This window comes from Phragmites australis, chromosome 16 (assembly GCF_958298935.1).
Source record: "Phragmites australis chromosome 16, lpPhrAust1.1, whole genome shotgun sequence".
NCBI lineage: Eukaryota > Viridiplantae > Streptophyta > Magnoliopsida > Poales > Poaceae > Phragmites > Phragmites australis.
Window position 1 is genome coordinate 29933624 of NC_084936.1, and position 19029 is coordinate 29952652.

The 19029-nt window shown below is 46.4% G+C and overlaps 3 protein-coding genes and 1 pseudogene across 3 annotated transcripts; 2 read left to right on the forward strand and 2 right to left on the reverse strand.

Moving 5' to 3' along the window:
* Positions 1–3121, forward strand: LOC133896376 (monothiol glutaredoxin-S10-like). The gene is made up of 5 exons (XM_062336968.1): positions 1–337; positions 448–521; positions 1912–1986; positions 2266–2292; positions 2792–3121. The coding sequence occupies exons 1-5, from the start codon at positions 96–98 to the stop codon at positions 2866–2868; spliced, it is 495 nt and encodes a 164-aa protein (XP_062192952.1). The 5' UTR covers positions 1–95; the 3' UTR covers positions 2869–3121.
* Positions 3122–3576: 455 nt separating this feature from the next.
* Positions 3577–4576, forward strand: LOC133896375 (GDSL esterase/lipase At5g33370-like; annotated as a pseudogene).
* Positions 4577–4691: 115 nt separating this feature from the next.
* Positions 4692–10191, reverse strand: LOC133896372 (bifunctional TH2 protein, mitochondrial-like). The gene is made up of 6 exons (XM_062336966.1): positions 9740–10191; positions 9529–9637; positions 7504–7791; positions 6967–7378; positions 6516–6785; positions 4692–5461 (listed from the first exon to the last, which is right to left on the reverse strand). Exons 1-6 carry the CDS (start codon positions 10051–10053, stop codon positions 5037–5039), a joined length of 1818 nt encoding a protein of 605 aa, XP_062192950.1. The 5' UTR covers positions 10054–10191; the 3' UTR covers positions 4692–5036.
* Positions 10192–13429: 3238 nt separating this feature from the next.
* On the reverse strand, positions 13430–17210 carry LOC133896409 (protein neprosin-like). Its single transcript, XM_062337006.1, has 6 exons — positions 17001–17210; positions 16359–16810; positions 15897–16280; positions 15142–15312; positions 14524–14577; positions 13430–14306 (listed from the first exon to the last, which is right to left on the reverse strand). Exons 1-6 carry the CDS (start codon positions 17026–17028, stop codon positions 13731–13733), a joined length of 1665 nt encoding a protein of 554 aa, XP_062192990.1. The 5' UTR covers positions 17029–17210; the 3' UTR covers positions 13430–13730.
* Between the last annotated feature and the right edge of the window lie 1819 nt (positions 17211–19029).

The window sequence follows — 19029 nt, forward strand, 5'->3', positions numbered from 1 at the left end:
GGTCTTGTGGTGAAGCTGCAGCTCCGCCGGCCCCGGAGGAGAGAGAGAGAGAGACCAAGAGGAGCCGCCACCGCCACCGCCACCACCAGCCACCGATGCCGCCGCCACCGGGCCTGACGCTCTGCCGCCTTCCCGTGGCCACCATGGGCCTCCCCCTCCCGTGTTCGCTGTCTCATCCCCATCTCTCCCTCGCCGCACGTCGCGCCAGGGCCGTCGCCGCCAGGGCCTCCTCCTCCTCTTCTTCGCAGGACTCGTCCTTCGGCTCGCGGATGGAGGAGTCCGTCAAGAGGACGGTGGCCGACAACCCCGTCGTCATCTACTCCAAGTCGTGGTGCTCGTAAGACCCACCCCCAATTAACCCAACCAAACTGCAGGACCCTTGATTCATTCCCCTCCTCAATCTCGTACTCATCTGATGCCACGCTGCTGTTTGCTGCTCAACCGCAGGTATTCCATGGAGGTTAAAGCTCTCTTCAAGCGGATCGGCGTGCAGCCACACGTCATCGAGCTCGACCATCTCGGTCCGTCCCTCTCCTGTCTTTCCCACTCTCCTATTCTTCCTTCCGATAAAAATATACAATACTCCCTCGATGCAACTGATGCTGCTCTTCAAAGAAACTTAAAACACTACATGAATGTAATACGATACATGCATGTAATTGTGAGAGTATTACTGCTATTGATGGTCCGACCGTGAGATAATGCCATACTGTACCCCGTGTCTGTGGCCAATGTTACCGAATCGTTTGGGGATTTGAGATGGAGATGCATCTTCTGCTGTTCAAACCTCTCGACTTTCTTATGCTGCGCTCCTGGACAATTAGATCGGCTCAAGGCCGTAATACATGTCTGTTTAATTACGCTTATGCAGACATGAGCAGCTGCGCTTGCACACCCAAACCCTCAACAACTAAGAACCAATCAAAGCTCTTGCATTTATTGTCATACATTATATCCAGGTTAAGCCATATATAGCCTTGAGAGTACTAAGTTCCCTTCCATGTTCCTCCACCATACCATATAATCCCATTTTGTGAGCAGCATGCCACTAGGGCAATCCATTCCATCTTCCTCCTCCTAAGCAATACTAGTGGGCAAGGATATATGTTTGGTTCCCTTGCCCATCTAATAGTGAGCAAGTATTTCATTGCCCATTTGCTTCAAGGTAACGCCAAGTAACAGAACCAAAAGTGCCCTAGCATGAGAGTTCACCTAAACCCTAAGATAACTGAGTCCTCAACAGGTGCAACCTACAAGTCATGGAGTTATGTTGTGACTTCGTCTGTATTTTCTCTACATGTCCACACGTTGAACACTACAGGTCAATTGCTTTGACATGTGAAGAGATGCTGGCTGACAGAGCAGGCGAGAAGCCTCATAGCTTCTTAATATTGGCTTGCGTCAAAACATGAACGATGCAACTCGTGCAGTTGTTTACAAGCAAGCAATCATGTACATGTGTATGATGTTCAACAGCAGAACAACGGCAGAAGCATGCCTTAAGAGTTCCTTGAGTTTCTAATCATGTACATGCGTATGATGTTCAAATTTAGAGTTATGAATTACAGGTCCATAGATATGCAAATACGCCACTAATTGAGCAATCGCTTGAACAACTGCATATACTTTGCCAGACATAATGAATGCCCATAGACACAAGGGCTTTAAGTACGTCTTAGTTCTTTCACGGTTTGGGTGTGCAGTGCAGTTGGTCATGTCAACATATCACATCTAAATAAACATGTGTCCTTGCTCATGCTTGTGTTTTTGTACTTCTACGAAGTTCTCGGCTGTGATTTTCTTTTTTGTAGTAACTGTTAGGAAAAATACTGTAGATGGTAGGATGCAATGGTTCTGGAGACCAATTTGCTTGTGGTTGTTCTTATGCAACTGACAACACATCCCTTTCAGGTGCTCAAGGACCGCAATTGCAAAAGGTGTTAGAGAGGTTGACTGGACAGTCTACTGTTCCTAATGTTTTCATTGGTATGCCAAGTTTTGTGCCCCCACCTTTTGATTTCCGCCTTGCTTGTTTTTTTTCTCTTTTGTGTCATGACTTTATTAGCACAATTACTTTATCATTTTTATATTAAATAGGGATATTTGCAGTTGATGCCCCTAAGCGCAAATACACATACATATATCTATCGCTATCCTGTTGCAATTTGTCACTGTGCGGAAATGGATCCACATGCATGTATCTTTTATTTTTGTTTACATTGTATGGCTTTCAGATTTCTAAATAATTGTTTTGCTTTCTTCCAGGTGGAAAGCATGTTGGTGGCTGTACAGGTACTTCTACATGTGCTCTTTTCTCTAATGTTGATTAATTTTTTGCAGTTATACTACATATCAAGTGGCTAACGATGTCTGTTCACCTGCATCAATAGTAACGGAGGGACAATTTCGTTTCCTCCCTGTTGCTGTAATTTGGCTCAGCCCAAAATGCATATTATTATAACATATAACATTTAGAATTACAAAAATAATGAAAGCAATGCCATCTTGAATTTGTGCTCTGTAACTAGCTCTGTCAGACTTTATGATTAATTGACTATGTTATGTCTTTTGCTGTCATCTGCGTTACAAGGTGTATCACCTTGACAATTGTCTTTTCAAGTAGTTGCCATCTTCCATGCACACTTTTATCGTCAATATTATGGTGCAAGAAACTGTAAATGCCTGGACATACTTGTTTCCTTAGTTACCAATATATTGCACTTCGATTTTTGTATCATAGAAAAAAAAACACTCCTTGGTTGCTAATATCGGCGCTCTCCTTATGTTGTAGATACTGTGAAGCTGTATCGCAAAGGGGAACTAGCTACCATGCTGTCGGAACTGGATATCAATATTAAAAACTCATGACGACATTGAGCATGGTTTGCTGAATTACTGGATCTATTTGAGGTTTTAATGATTTGAGGAGTCTTGTATTGAGATTTCTTTGCAGATCTATTTTCGCATGTCAAAATTGGTGTTGCTTGAACATTCATGTAACCCCTCCCCTGGAGTAGCCACGGAATTTTGATCAGTGTATGTCCAATTGTCCGTTGCTGAGTTTGGGAAAGGACAAAAAAAAAAAAAGAATGAACCCGCAAATCTTCTGTTTCTTTGGCAATTGTTTCTATTCCCTGGCATTGCAATGTCTGTGTTATCATGTTAACTCTTGGGGAAAATTGTACAAATCTTCTGTTGTTGGCGATGCATAATCTGCAGTATTTAAATTAAGAAACCATGATGGATTGGAGTAAACAAGATATTTTTTAGCGTTGTGATTTCTGAGTGCGCCTACAACGGAACCGCCACAATTTACTCCCATAGAAGAGGAGAAGAATTCTAAGAGATGAATGCTACTGCGGTACTGCTATATAGGAGTATATGTTTGTGCAGTTACAGAGATTTGAATTGCCTGAAAATGCGGTGTAGGTTTGTTATGCAAGGACGGTACTGCAGCTTGGTGTGGAAATTATAATTGTCAGAAAGGGAGGCTAGCAGTTGTTATAAAATACCCCAGCCATGCAGTGCAGCTCTATGATCTTGTCACAGCAGAGAGCAAACCGATCGATCCAAGTGCATTGCTGCTAGAAAGAAAAAAAAATGGCGCTACCAGTACTGCAGCTGGTAGCAGCAGGATCTACTCGGTATTGGGCGCCGTTGCGTGCCTGCTCATTGTGCCCATCTGCGAGGGCGAGGCGCGCCTTCTTCCCTGGTGGACAGCGGCAACAACAACTACCCTTGTGCCCGACATCATCAGCGAGGAGCTGGGCGCAGAGCTCGACGTACGGTATGGCCACAAGTTGTTGGTCGGCGTCCGCCGGAGTTGGGATCCTCAACGACACAGGCATCCAGTTTGCCAACATCATCCGGATCCAGAAGCAGCTGCGTTACTTGGAGCAGTACCAGAGCCGCGTGCGTCGGCGACGCGGCGCGCTGGTGCTCATCACCCTAGGCGGCAACTAGTACCTACCTGGTCCCTTTCTCGGCGCGGTCCCGCGAGATGGCGCTGCCGGACTACGTGCGCTACCTGGTGTCGGAGTACGCCAAGATCCTGCCGCAGCTGCACGGCCTGAGTGCTGGTGACGGGGTCAGGGCCGCTGCGGGGGAGCTGCAGCGCGCGGCGGCGCTGTACAACCCACAGCTGGTGGAGATGATCAACGCCGAGCTCGGCAGCGACGTGTTGGTGCACATGGACTTCATCTCGGACCCGGCAGCGTACGGCTTCGTCACCGGACCTCCAAGGTGGCGTGGGGCTGTGCACTGTTGCCTCCAGCGTCTGCCCGGACCGCAGCCGCTACCACCTTCTGGTTCTGGGACAACTTCCATCCCTCGGAGAGGGCCAACCGCATCATCGTCACCCAGTTGATGGACGGCGCCGCCGAGTACATGCACCCGCTCAACCTCACCACCATCCTCGCCGTCGACATGCGCGCCGCCTCCGCCTTCACCCAACAAGAAGAGAATCGATCGATCACCGATCGCCAGCACGTCGTTGATTTTGCTGCCAGTTTTGTGTGCTTGCCTCCATGCCTTGTGCTCCACTACCTAGCTAGCTAGCTAGTACTCCAGTTCCAGTACCAGCTGAAAATCTGAAATAAAGTGAATGCTTCCACCTAGCTGTTCACAATGCATTTACAGTGCAAACATCTTATACATGACCACCAAGCTGCAGTTCATCATTCAGAGTAATATACACTTGCTACACATAGCAAGCAATCTCAAATTTTATTGCCAACTGAAAACATCTCTAAGTTGTTACACTTGCGAATACCGTACCACTCCACTCTATTAGTTGCAATGCCAGGAACCACTCCGGAAATTAGAAGAAATGGTCCCAAATGGAAAGACGTCGAGTGTAAATCAATGAAACATTGATCATACAAAGCCATTGCACAGCACAAGGTATTCATTCATACAGAAGAGAGAATTGACATGTGGCTTTCATAAAATGACCACATTGGGGATTCACGTATCATGTGCATGAACTGGTAAAGGTCTTGCATCTCAAGGAACAATGGAGAAAAGATCAGCATCAATCAGCTGAAATCATTTCCCAGAATAAAAGCATGTATCTCTGACCAGCTAGAAACCGTATAAAGAACTCCAGCCCGTGCCTTGAACACGTATGCTTCTTGCTCTGTTAATTGCCTCTGCTTGTCTACCAAACCAGGGAACAACGGGACAAAGGAAACACCAAACTGTTTGCCCACTCTCCGCAAGGTTGTGCTTGATCCAACAACAATACCAATATCTGCCTCCAATAAGCAAAGCAAATCGCCAACCGAGTCTCCAATATAAACAGTCAGTAATGGCGTTGTATTGTCTGTGTCACGTTTAATGCTCTTGAACTTTTCAACTTTGTCTAGTGGAGACTGCATTTTTCTTTCAATCTGACCAGTTGAAACAGATCCCTCAAAGGCAAACTCGTTGGAATGTATGTTCAGCCCATCTAGACAACCAACTGCAGTAAAGCATGATGATACAAAAACAAATCATTACCAGTTAGGGCCTTAAGCGTACAAGATGTGTGTTGACAACAAAACATTGTTACAGCCATGTCAGAAACACCAACTACTTCCAACAGAAAAAGGTGAAAAGAAAAAGGATCACCCAGACTCCATATAGGCTTGTAGAGCATGCTTAATTGTTAGAATTAAATAATAGGTAAATTTGTCTCTAGGACACTAAAAGAGTGTGGCTTTGTCTCCAGGACACCGTTATATTCGATTTTGGCTGTATGACACTGCAAATTTGTGGTTTTGTCAGTAAGACACTAGTGAAGGGGCAAAAGACCATTATGCCCTTAGCTTCATTCTGCAAAATTTCCGTGGTAAATCTGAAAAAAAAAATCGCACAGATGGGGAATATATCATTGCATCATTCTGCAGAATTTCAGGATGAAATATAATCTATGCATGGAGAAAATATTTTCAGGAGGTGCGAAGATAAGGACATAATGGTCTTTTGCCCATCTAGTGTCCTACAAACAGAACTACAAATTTGCAGTATCCTACAGCCAAAATCAAACATAACGGTGTCCTAGAAACAAAGCCACACTTTTTTAGTGTCCTAGAGACAAATTTGCCTAAATAATAAGATTATGTCAAGTTGGCAGGTGAAGGTAATTGTTCTACAACAACAAATGAACCCCCATGCTTTCATAAATATGTGCAGATCATCCTTCTTGTGGCAGTCGCACATAAATCACCATAAGAATGTAAAAATACACACAAAGAAAAGAATCAACTAGGACCCTGATCAAATTATCATGGTAAACAGCACTGATCAAGCTATTACCTAAGGTCCAAAAGATAGATAGTATGTGACCAATCATATAATCACCACATAACCAAAACAGCAAAAGAAACTTAAGAAGCGTCCAGCAGAAGGGAAAAAAAACTGAGATGCTGATCTAAAGCTTATAAGAGAATCAAGGATTTGCAAACATAGCTTCATTTGGTGGCCGTCGTCATCAAAAGAGTTAAACAAATACTGGCCAAGGGTTTCCGCCTTACCTGATGAAAAGGCTGACCTTATAAGTTCTGCACACCAGCAATAGGAAAGAATATGAATATCTAAATTGAGGCTCTCCCTTGTTTTTCCAATCTTCTGAAAGAAATCTCTACAGCCATCTTGAAGAATAAGCCGCTCCCCAGCTTTTCTGATGTCTTCCAAATTCATTCCCCTTAGGACACCAGAGTCGACAACCCTAGAATTTGCAAGTTTCTCAAACTCTGCTAGCACCTCCAGACCTTTGTACAATTGATCATAATCTAGTGACCTTGCTGGAATTAAACAGAAAATCACATAAATCATAAGCAGGTCAATGCAAGCACGGCTTATGATAAGCAGGTCAATGCAAGCACGGCTTATGATAAGCAGGTCAATGCAAGCACGGCTTATGTACTACTGGTAAATCACAGACCAGCAGAAACTAATGAAACAAAGAGGCCTTGATGCGTGTACCTTCTTCTGAAGGAAGTAGTCTTTCCATGCATTCCTCATACTCTTCCATGTATTGCTTAGAGAGGATGTTCCACGAATTTCTCAAGTCTGCTGACTTCGTACGGTTGAGGGTATTATCAGTCCCATTTTGACTAGGCTTTTGGTATGACAAAATTGCGATCTCCGCCAAAATGGCTGAAGAATCAACAATAGTGCATGTCAAGTCAAAATCTGAGAAGACCAAGAGTTTGTATTTTGGATCACAGTATTTTGAAAGTGGAGCTACAACAGGTTGGTCTACATGCTGAGCAGAAAAAAACTCCACTTCCAGTCTCATAGCTTGTTGGTAGAGCTTCCCAATAATCTCAAGCTCCTCACCAGTTAATGAGACACTTAGTTTGTCTAGTAACTCTTCTATTTGGAGTGCATTGTCCTGCAGAAAAATGGGGGAAAGGAGAAATGATTCAGTAAATGAAGCAGCTGCATTGAAGCATGGACCAATATTACACTGAGATGTAGGAGTATCGATGTACAACAGACAGATGACACATTCTATACCTCAAAATCACTGGAGCCATACGTGTTAATCCATTTCTTGTATGGGTGATTTTCATTTTGTTTAAGGAACTCCGTGAGTTCTTTGCCCAGATACGCATAAAGCCTCATGCATGGAGCCATGGCCCCAACAGTATATGCAGCAATTTTAGTCTTCTCAAATGGTGTGACCATTTTGTCAGAACCTTTCGTGCCATCAACTTTTCCAGCTGCAGTTGCAAGTAAGAAATCAGTGTACTTGGTTGTTGCTAGACTTGGAGGGATCTCTTCGGTAGGATTAACTCCCCACTCCTGCGAATCGAGTAGCCAAGGCAACTGATTAAGTATTGAAAACTCTTGAGGGATAAAAGAAGATCCTTAGTTGGAAGGAATTTAGTCACCAGTTAATATATCACAGAGGAAAGAGAAAATTCGGTTTTAAGGGTTATATACATATAAGTTGTATCATGCAACTTGCAGTCGTAATGTGAATCTCACAACAGTCCTAAACTTTTCTTTTTTAAAAAAAAAGGCAATTGTACCATTTTTTTAAACCGAAGCTTTTGTTTTTGTCAATGTTAGCTTGCTCTGTTAAGTAGTAAGCAGGTTAGATCAGCTAGATGGAACTAGAACAGTTTCCGAGTCCTAGAAGTAAATCCATTCTGATAACTGGAAGTTGGAAGGCACTTGAATAAATGTGCCCCCAAAAAATGAAAAGAGAAAATAAACAGATCGGGAATTTATTATTTTGTGGGAAAATGAAAGCATGAGTAGTGTCAAGTTCCCACTCCTACAAAATTAAACAGTCAAGGCAATCGACTGAGTAGAGAGAACTTTCAGTTTCAGGAATAAAAAGAGGTCCTTAGATGGAAGAAATAATCATTTAGTCGGCAGTTATAACAGGCAGGACAGAGGAAATTCAGTTGTAAGGACCATATTGTGCATATAAGCAACAAGGCACAAAATGCAGATGCAGTAGAAATGTGATTTATCGCTTGCAACAGCCCTAAACTGGAACTATCAGGGGCGGAGCCAGGATTGAACGATGGGGGGGGGCAAGTCGCAAATGTTAACAACAATCATCTGATACAAATATGACATGATGGTATATATGCACATATATTGACTCAACTGTAGTTATAATTCTTGCTTATTGATCTTGTGGTGATACATAATTATGTTGATCAGGAATTTGCATATCAACCGGTTCAATAGTTTGATCAATTATCGCATTAGGATTTTCAGCACAACCAAAACACAACGGGCTTATAAAAACTATTGATCGTCCTTAGCCTCTTCATCATAGCTAAAGAAGTTAACATGTAAAGACTATCAAAGCATACTGTAGCGAGTGGAGCACATGCACGAGTGATCTGCGGGCAGCGGCGACGCAAAGAAATAGAGAAAGTTGAACATGCAGTACGGAACGAGCGTAAATTGCGTACGATGGACAAAAGCCTTGTTTGATTGGGCTAATTTTCTTATTAGCTTAGAAGTGCAACACATGGAGACATACTTAATTAAGTATGAAAATTAATGGGCTCTCTTATTGGCCAGAGGGGGGCTCCACCCCCCCCCCCCCCCGTCTCGCCCCTGACTATATGGCAGTTGGTAAGCATTTTGGTTGTAGATTGAGGATTTTGATTTTTGAAGCGTTCTCCTGTAGAACAAGAGCATGCTTACAATTCATATAGTTGAAGTGCTCAGGTATGGCTTAATTAAATGGAGGCAAGAGCAGAGCAGCAAACTTGCATATAAGGAATGTTAAGATGCACGCTCATGTATGTTGGCGTCAAAATTACGAGAGGAAGTCTACAACGAAAGGTAATGGTACCTAGAATATGGGTGTTGTGTGTTAATTGATACTAAATTAGAACAGGTTAATTTCCTAAAACCAATGTTTATATCCATCATATGATGCGAACCTTGGCGGTGATGCCTGCAAGTAAATGAACCATTTCCGATTCTACGGGAAAAATTCCCCGAAGCAAAGAAGGGATGAAAAGGGAAGGGGAATGGAGAGTGGTAGGTGGGAGGGGAGAAGGGGACCTGGAGTACGGAAGCGTGGAGGTTGAGCTCTTGGAGGACGGCCTTCCTGAGGGCGGCGATGGTGGCCCTTTCGTCGTCGTCGTCGGCGCACTCCTCGGCCATCTCGTAGCTGATGCAGGGATGGGGCGGGAATCGGATCAGATCCAGGGCAGGAGGAGTCGCCCACGTCTCCAGTAGGGTCGGAGAGGAGGTGAATCGGAATTGGACTTACGCGCGTGCGAAGGCGTGGAGGAAGTGGGCGTCCTGCGCGATGTAGTGTCGGAAGGAGTCGAGGCGGAGGTTGCCGGCGGTGAGGGATAGGAGGAAGGGCGTGTAGGCGGCGAAGGCTGCCTCACGGGTGGAGGCGGCGATCCAGAAGCGGCGGGCGGCCGAGCCCTCCGCGACGACCGCGGCGGAGGAAGAAGAAGACGAAGCCATGGCTCCTCTCCCTCTCCTTGTACTCGACCAACAGGAGGAAGAACCGGAGGCTGAGGAGGAGATAAGAGGGCGTGACAGCGGGAGGCGGAGGCGGCGGAGTAAGAGCATATACGTATGATGTATGTATGCAGAGAGAGGAGGAGGAGGAGGAGGAGGGTCGCCGCCGACCAATACTCCGGGCAAGTAGACCAAGAAGAAGACGACGAGGAGGAAACCAAGGAAGGCAACCAGCCAACCAGCCAACCAGCTCTTTCTTGCCGGGCAGAAAGTGGCCGGCAAATGCTCCCTTCTTTCCTTTTTATTTTTCTCCCCCTCTAATAAGTCCATTTTCCTTTCTCTTTTAAAAGAAAATTTCAAGCACCCCTCTAACCATTGACTGCACGATAGTTGTCTGCGTGATTTCCTAGGGTTCTTAGTTCTCCTGTATTGTAATATAAATATAAATATTAAATTATAAATATTAGATATAGTAATATTGAGTATAAATTTAAGGTATGTAGATATATATATGATATGAAAATATCATCGAATGAATACGTCGAGAGTGATGCCGTAGTTTAATTTTAGATAAGATCTGAAAAAAAAGATGATTATTATTTGTTAATTTTTCTTCTAATTTTTTTTATTTATTTTATTAGTAAAACATGTTTTATATCTCTAGCTGTTAACGCGATGGAGAGACAAGAGAACTAGAGTGAATAATAAAAATAAATAAATTAATTAAAATTTAGATATTTTATTAGATAGAAAGAGAACAGTAGAAATATGTGACGTAAAAACTAAATTGTATATTATATGGTAGAGATTAATATATAAGAAAACAAACTACATTGATGATTGATCCAAAATCTTCGCTACGACGATTGGGGGCCCGGCTATTCTGGGCTAGGCTTGGGGTTCATTCGCAGGCCCATCTGGAAATGGCTAGCGATTGGGCTTGGGTGTGTCCAACCAGCTAGTTTCAACTTTTCCTATGTCCTAGTATTTCAGTACTACTAACTTGTGTGCTTCTGGCTCGCAAAACTACAACTTTTATATCCTCTTTCACATAACCATAGTGTACGACGAAAATTTTCCAAGTATATTTGCGCATTTTCCTGTATACATATACATAAAAAAGAAAGAAGAAAAAAGGAGAAAAGGAAAAGAAAAAAAAAGAAAGGGACGTGACCGACCTTTTTTTGCCTTTGGGCCAGCCCGGCTCCCTCTCCTCTTCTCTTCACCCGGTCGAGCCAGCCCTAGGGGGCATCGAGCCTGTGCTTCTTCTCCCCACCACCTGCCCCGTGCGCTGAAGCCGTGTCACCACCTCTGCCGCGCACCCGAGCCGCGCCCCTCTCTGCTCCCCGCTCAGCGCCGCTCTAGTCCCGAGTCGCACGCGTCGAAGCCGCGCCGCCCTCCCCTGCTCCCCACGCTGCTGTGCACCCGAGCCGCCCACACGCGCGCGCCACCGCAAGCGTGCTCCCGAGCGCGCCGCCACGCTGAGCCGCGCCCTTCTCACCCCTCCTCTCTGCGGTGTGGGCCCAAGCCGCCTCTGCACCGCCCCCGAGTCGACGTCACCTCTATCTTTTGCCTCCAATCCAATCTGATGGAGATTCTTCTTTCCAAAATCCGGGTCACCTACATCCTTATCTCTTGTGGGAACCCTAAGCCGCCCCTATAAAGGCAAGGAAGGGGTGCCGGGAGAATGATCAATCAATTGGAGAGCGGCCGGATCCCTGCTACGCTGGAGCTTTGAGTTCACGCCTCTGCTGTGTTCGACCCGTGTCATCTTCACCGCTCCTTTGCCATCATCGCCATTGATGGACCCTCGCCGGAAGCACGCCGTTAGTAAAGCCCCATGCTGAATCTTCCCTTACTCTCATATGCTCTGTGCGTGCCATCGTGCCGCCTTGGTGCTCGCTGTTGTGATGCTACGTGCCCGTTGGCCAGTGATGAAAAGCTTAGGCCTGGCCGCTATAGCTCGCATGTGTGCCCGGCCCTCGTGGTGATGCTCTGTGATAGCCTGGCCTTTGTGCCGTCGTGCTCGCCATGGCCGATGATGACAAAACTGAGGTCCGGTTGTGACTCTCCCTTATGCTCTGCCCGGCCTTTGTGCCGTCGTGCTCGGAGACAGCCAATGATGCTAAAACTGAGGCCCTCCTTCCCCTTCCCGTTCTTGAACAAGTAATGCTGGCTAGCCTTCAAGCTGTGGTGCTGCTGCGCCTTTGGCTCATGGTGGTGACCCTGCTGTTATGTATATAGCCGGTCGTTGCGATCCCTCTAGTGGTGCAATATACTTGTTACTATCCTTGATTACCGGATAAATGTGGGTTGTTCCTCTTTATCCCCATAAATTCCGATGTTCACTGATGGTTGATTGCAAAGTATAAAGTTTATGATCGGTTGATGAGGCTTGATTACTTTAGCCCTTTTGCCATTGTTATTTTATGTTGTTGCCGATGGATATGGTACTGATGATTTTGAGTTGGCTATGTTGTGATCATAGTCCCTTGTGCTTAGTTCAGTTAAGAATGGATTATGTGTGGTGGGTGTTGTTGGCTAGGTTGTGCATGTGGTTCCTTATTAATTGTTGAGCAATCTGTGGCCTGTTGATAGCCTTCTGCTATTACTAATCTTGCTGAGCTGTTACTGATTATACACTCTAACGATGGCAATGTGGCTTGATCAGGGTCTTGCCCTTCTGTCATTTCGACTTTGTGGCTTAATACATGTGCGGTTGTCTGATCATGCTGATCACAGAAAAAATATATATGCCATTGCGGCAGGAGCCTTCATGGCCCAAAAGGTGATCACCCTCGTCTTTGCGGCCTTTGCCTTTGTGGCGCGTTGGCTTCGGACGGCCGATGAGGACAAGTCCGAGGCTCGAAGAGGGAGGTAGTGAGTCAAGTACGGCAACGTAGCTCCTGGTTGTGGCCATGCTGCTACCTCCGGTAGAAACTATGCATTGTGCCGCGCTCCTAGCTTATCTCTTCTCGCATACACAGTTCTGAGACCTACGTGGCTAATGATAACCCCGAATACATAAACAGTCCAAAAAAACTCATGCTATACTGTTATCCTGTCTTTTCTACTTTTGATTTCTAACATTATCACTTTGTTTAGTCTGTATTGCTTGTAACTACAGCCTTGCAGACTCGGAGATGACCTGAATATGACGACTGTCATCGCAGTTTAATCGGAGGTAGACCGAAGACGGGCGTAATTAATCGGAGAGCTTCACGAAGCCCCGGGAACCAAGACAAAACAAATCGCTAAATAATATGAAAAAGTCAGATAGCGTGTGCGTTGTGAAGTAAAACTTTGTAATCGAAAGATGTACTTTATGAATTCGATATGAATGAATAAAGTTTACAAATTTCATTACATTGTCTCCCGTCTTTCGTATACTCTATATACTGGCACACCCATAAATATTACATTACAATCATACATATGCAATTCGAATGCAAGTTTCGAATCGCAAATATTACAATACAATCATACATATGCAATTCGAATGCAAGTTTCGAATCCGCGAAACACATCCATACAATATTTTGTGCGAAAATATAAGAAGAAAACCACAAGTTATGACCTACAAATTAATATTCAGAATTCAACATCCGTGGACGATCGATCGACAAAATTAAAGATAATTACAAGTCTTTATATTAATTACTAGTTTGAAGCAAGCTTAACAAATCAAATCAGTAGCAAGCACGCTCGCTCAGCTGCAAAATAGAATTAATGTTTGCTTCGATTCCGGCCACTGGATCATATCGATGGATGAAGAAGACAAGAAGACATCACGGGCATGCCGGGTTGTGTCCTGGGCCGCCGTAGTAGAAGTGCGTGCCCCACCCAGACCCAGACCCAGCTCCTCCGCCGGGGTAGTGGTGATCGTCGTCGTCGTCGTCGTAGGCCTTGCGTATGTCGTAGCATGCGGCGTCCTCGGCCAGCGTCTGGATGGCGTCGAAGGGCGCCTCCGCCAGGCTGTTGTCGGCGTCCACCGTCTCCAGGTTACGGAAGTAGCTGGCCCGGCCGAAGCCCTCGGCGGCGAAGCGCCCCGAGCCCATCTGCGTGGCGGTGTGCACCCCGTCGGGCCTGGTGTTGACGACCTCGCCGCCCCACTCCACCATGGTGGCGTGGTCGGAGAGGTGCGTGAAGAGCTCGGCGGGCCAGTAGCCCACGAGCTGGCCGCCGTAGCTGAGCCACCAGTTGCCCAGCTTGGGGTCCTTCCAGATGAGGAGCGTCATGTCGTACTGCGGCCCGCCGGGCGAGGACACCGGCGAGATGGAGGCGCCGATGGCGATGCGGGAGCTGGTCTGCACGAAGCCCGGGCACAGCGCGTTGTAGCAGCCAGTAGCCTCGTAAGCGTCGCTCTGCAGTACGCATCGCTCCCATCCAAGCAGAGCAGCTACCTCTTAGTTATATATATAATCATGATATGGAGTACATATATATATATATATATATATATATATATATATATATATATATATATATATATCGATCATAGCATACAAGTAATACATGAAATAATCAATATACTGTATTAGTGAATGAAATCATATCGCTTGGATTGGATTCGATTCTCACAGTCCAGTATGTGAAGAGCCTCGGCCTGCTGTCCCCGTACAGCGCAGGGCTGACCTGACTAGAGAAAATTGTGCACAGCTTCAGATTTCTTTCTTTCTATATGTACTGATGATCCATTCAAGTTCAACTTCACACGCAGATGCAGTGCAGATGCATATTACAACCTTATTCTATATGGAGAAGACTAAAACAACATCCAAAAAGAACGAATGCAGTACTACTATATGAATGAACTGAGCTGACCTCGAGCTGACGAGCATATCAGCATATGCAAATGAACATGAAAGTCGATGGAAGAAAGGACCAAATTATATATTAAAAGTCGCTTGATCTTGATCTCGACCTCGATGCATGGGCATGCATTTATGTGGCCTCAACTTGCGAGTTGGGTTTTGACTTTTGGCCACCAGCGGATCGGAGTAATATTAATAATCTCGATCGAGCAATTAAGCTACTAGTACTATAGATTTATCTATCGATGCATTGAGATATTGATGATGAATACTCTAATTGGAGTATGTAATTGAAGAAAGAGATACAGTATACTCCATTAGAAGTAGTAATCGGGTGATATGATGATGAGTGCTTGGTACTCCAGATTGATAGTGTAGATCGGACCTGCCATCCTGCCTCGATGCTGTTGAGGTCGGAGCCGTTGAAGGAGCCGGAGAGGATCCACAGCTGGGAGAGGCTGAAGCCGTTGGACTCCTGGATGGCCGGCTCCCATACGTTGATGGTTGCCTTGGCGCCGTACACCTCACCGGCCGCCGCCGTGTACGCGATCGCGTGCTGCAATTAATATTAATGCGGGGAATAATCCAAATCATGCATCAGATAATACTCCTTGTAGTAATTACGAACCGATGATGAGTACGTATGACGCTTAATAATAATTATTATATACTCGTAGAGTACTACATAATGCATGGACTGGAACTGCATCCATCGAACATCGAGAATTCGAGATGGAGCTGTGCCTGCACTCTTCATCGAGCCTGCAGCTAGAGACTCCTGTATGATCGATCCATGGTCCACAGGCACAGGCACAGGCACAGTAGTAATATATTTACTGCAGATTGGTTACCGAAAGCTGTCCAAAATCTTTTACTCCTGGATCATACTGTATCGTCCTGCAGCCACTCCACTACACTTATTGCGCGCCACCCACCTCACCATGCCGCCATGCAATTCCAATTCCCCATCGGATCCGATTCAATTCCAATTCATCATCACCATGGCATGGTATGCTGTGCTATGCATGATTACTCCTCCGATCCAATTAACTACGTACTCCTATATGCGTGCGCGTGCTTAATTTGCATTATTGGTAGCCAACCAACCAGCCAGCCAGTGGTAGCCGCTACTCAACTCACCTCGTGCCCGTTGCCGGTTATGACGTCCGGCGCGTTGGCGGCGCGGGCGCCGTCGACGTGCTTCTTCTTCTTCTTGCGGCCGAAGAGGGAGATGGACCTGGCGCGCAGCACGTCCTCGGTGCTGGTCCTCCGGAAGGCCACCGTGCCCCGGGGGCAGTGGCCCCCGTGGTGCCACGTCTGCCACGCCTTCCTGCCTCTACTGCTGCTGCTGCTCCCGTTCGTCTTCGTCGCCGTTGCAGCAGCAGCTGTCAAGTAGGAGGCTTGGCGTCCACCTCTGGGCACCTGCGGCGGCTCTGCCTGGATGGTGTGGGTCTTGAGGAGCGGGTGGTCCAGAGCGTGCTGCTTGTGCGGCGCCACGCAGTCGATGATGTCGCCATCCGCGCTCTGATAAATCCAACAAATGGATCAGAATATCACTACAATTAAGTTGATGGCCGGAGATGCATGAGAGACTTTACTTGCCTGTATGGAGCGCGCGGCGGGCCTGTTGATCCTGCCGAGATGCCTCTGGATCCTCGCCATCTTCCGGGGCGGCACCGCGGCCGCCGCGACCCCAATCCTGTCGAGGTCGTTGCAGCTGCTGGAGGCGAGGAGGAGGAGGAGCGCGAGTGCAACGAGCAAAGTGTTTAGGTGGACTGCAGGTGCCGGCCGAGAAGCAGAGGAGGCGCCGGGGCAACAATAGGACAATGACGATGTTGCCAAGAGGGGGCCGGGACCGGGACCGGGAGAGCAGCAGCATTGAGATTGAGATTGAGATTGAGATTGAGATTGAGCAGCAGCAGCAGCAGCAGCAGATCTCCACGACGACGACGACGACGAGCAGGAGGAGGAGGAACAGTGTGGCTCCTTCCTCCTCCTCCTCCTCCTCTTCTTGGTGTCCGCCGTGTGATGCAGCATCATGTAATGTATTCTCTCTGCAATGGGCGCCCCGGCCGGAGAGAGCGACACACACACAATGAATCAAAAAGACAGATTTGTAGGAGTACCAGGACTAGTCCTGCTCCTCCAGGCTCCAGCATATATATGTCTGTAGGGCAGGGAAGGAGCTCTGAGAGTGAGGAGGAGGAGGAGGTGGGAAGAAGAGAGAGATCTGACGGATCTGACCTGAGGAGTGATCGAGGAGTGAGGGCATTCCATTGATTTTGACCACCTACCAAGCAGCTAGCTGCTAGCGCAGGCAGGTCTTCAATACCATTTCATACCGGCGCTGCTCAGCTCCGTCTCTGCACTGCACTGCGCTATGATGATGAGGCTCAGAGGACCTCCAAGTTATAAATGTGCTCCACCACCTCCTCTACTTCATCGCATGCATGGTCCATTCAATTTCTGCATCTCTCCCACTCGATCACTACATCTGGGTCTGTGTCTGTTGTGTCTGGGTCTGGGTCTGTGTGTGACACAAACACAAACACAAACACAAACACAAACACACATGCAATGACACCGGCCAACCAACACACAGGAAATTAACCAAGTTACTACTAGTAGTTCCTTAGGGAAAAACGAAACACGTACCACAAGAAACCACGGAAATTACTATAAGCTGCCTGCAGCTGTCCATATGGAGTAGTATAATTGCCTAACACTGCTTTACACAACTGAGACGCTTCTACTCTACCGCACTTCCCTTGCAACATGTATGTATATGATGATGATCATGCTGCTGCTGCTGCACGCATGTGATGTGATGCCAATTCAAGGCACATCGATCGGTCAGCAACTAACTATCGAGGTCGCGGTCAACTCCATCTCAAATCTTGGACTTGTAGTATATACTGCAATAAATTGTAATTATTAACATTTTTTCTAGAAAAATTTTGTGGTTTCGAAGAAATTTAAACTATTTATTTTTTAGATCGGATGGTCTAGATTAGTTAGAATACTACCCATTATTTAGAGGTAATATGAGTAGTAAATGAGAGGAGTATATGTAGTATAAGGGTATTTTTGGAAAAAAAAAGGCATGGTAGTTATATCGTACAAATTCATAGGTTTAATGTTTAGACTGATCTAAATATCGATTATCTGGTTGAATGATTATTTAGGGATTAGATATAAAAAAAAGACTACAGTGCCCTATAATAGATAAATATTAACACTTATGTAGTAATTACAGAAATGTCCAATCACATGGACGGTCAGATTAAATTTATACTACCTCTTACCTATAGATAATATGAATCATCATAAAAGAGCTCTTTTCCTATTGCTCGGGCTGGCCTCAAAATCACGAATTCTACACTCGGTGCCAGTTCGAGGAGATTAGCTTCTCCGGGTAGTTTCACTGTTGTGGGCTTAGAGGGAGGCCCTGTGAAGCAGCCCGACCTAGCGGTGGTGTAGATAAGGGGCTGGAGCGGTAGGCACGTCGCTGATCACAGGTGGCAGAGAACCAATGGCTGGGAAAAGTGCATGCGATGGTCGACTAGGGATGGTCCCGACGATGTCAGGTCAACCTGGCGAGGGTAGCAGTCGTGGATCCGGAGACAGAAGAGGTCAGGCGGTGTGGGAGAGCTCATCACTTTAGTCTACGTCTAAGAGAGGAAGAGGATAGCTTTAGTTTGATTGAAAGTTGAAGAAAGAAGGTGTGCCCTTAGGTTCGAATCCAACTATCATGTATGTTGGCTAAAGTTTTCTTTAAAATTAGTCACCTAACATATAACACCTCCCTTATAAATTACTGTAATTAATTAAGCACACCCCCAAACAAGCAACGTAGCATAGTAGGCTAGCCCGTAGGGTGCAAGTGGGGTGGGCCACGCCGCTAACCCGTTGGGTTAGCTTGCACCGCGAGCCCATATAGTGTCATGAAACAGCCCCCCTCACTGCATAAATCCTTGTGGGCAGGCTTGCGGTTATCATCGGCATCGCAAGCCCATGAGCTCCACAAGTCATTTCACGTAGTCCGCATACAACATGTACGACATGACCGTGGGTCCGGGCACTAGGGTGCACCCCACCGCGGTTAGCGCAGACCGACACGGCGAGCCTTTTCCGCCGCGTCCTCAATGCTATGAGAAGACGTCGTGGGAGGCGAGTGGGCAAAGGTGGCGCTCCAGGATAGAGGGGTTCGGGAGGAGCTCATTGGTGGTGAATGATGGGATGGTGCCACAGGCCCAGATAGCGAAGGGGGCGC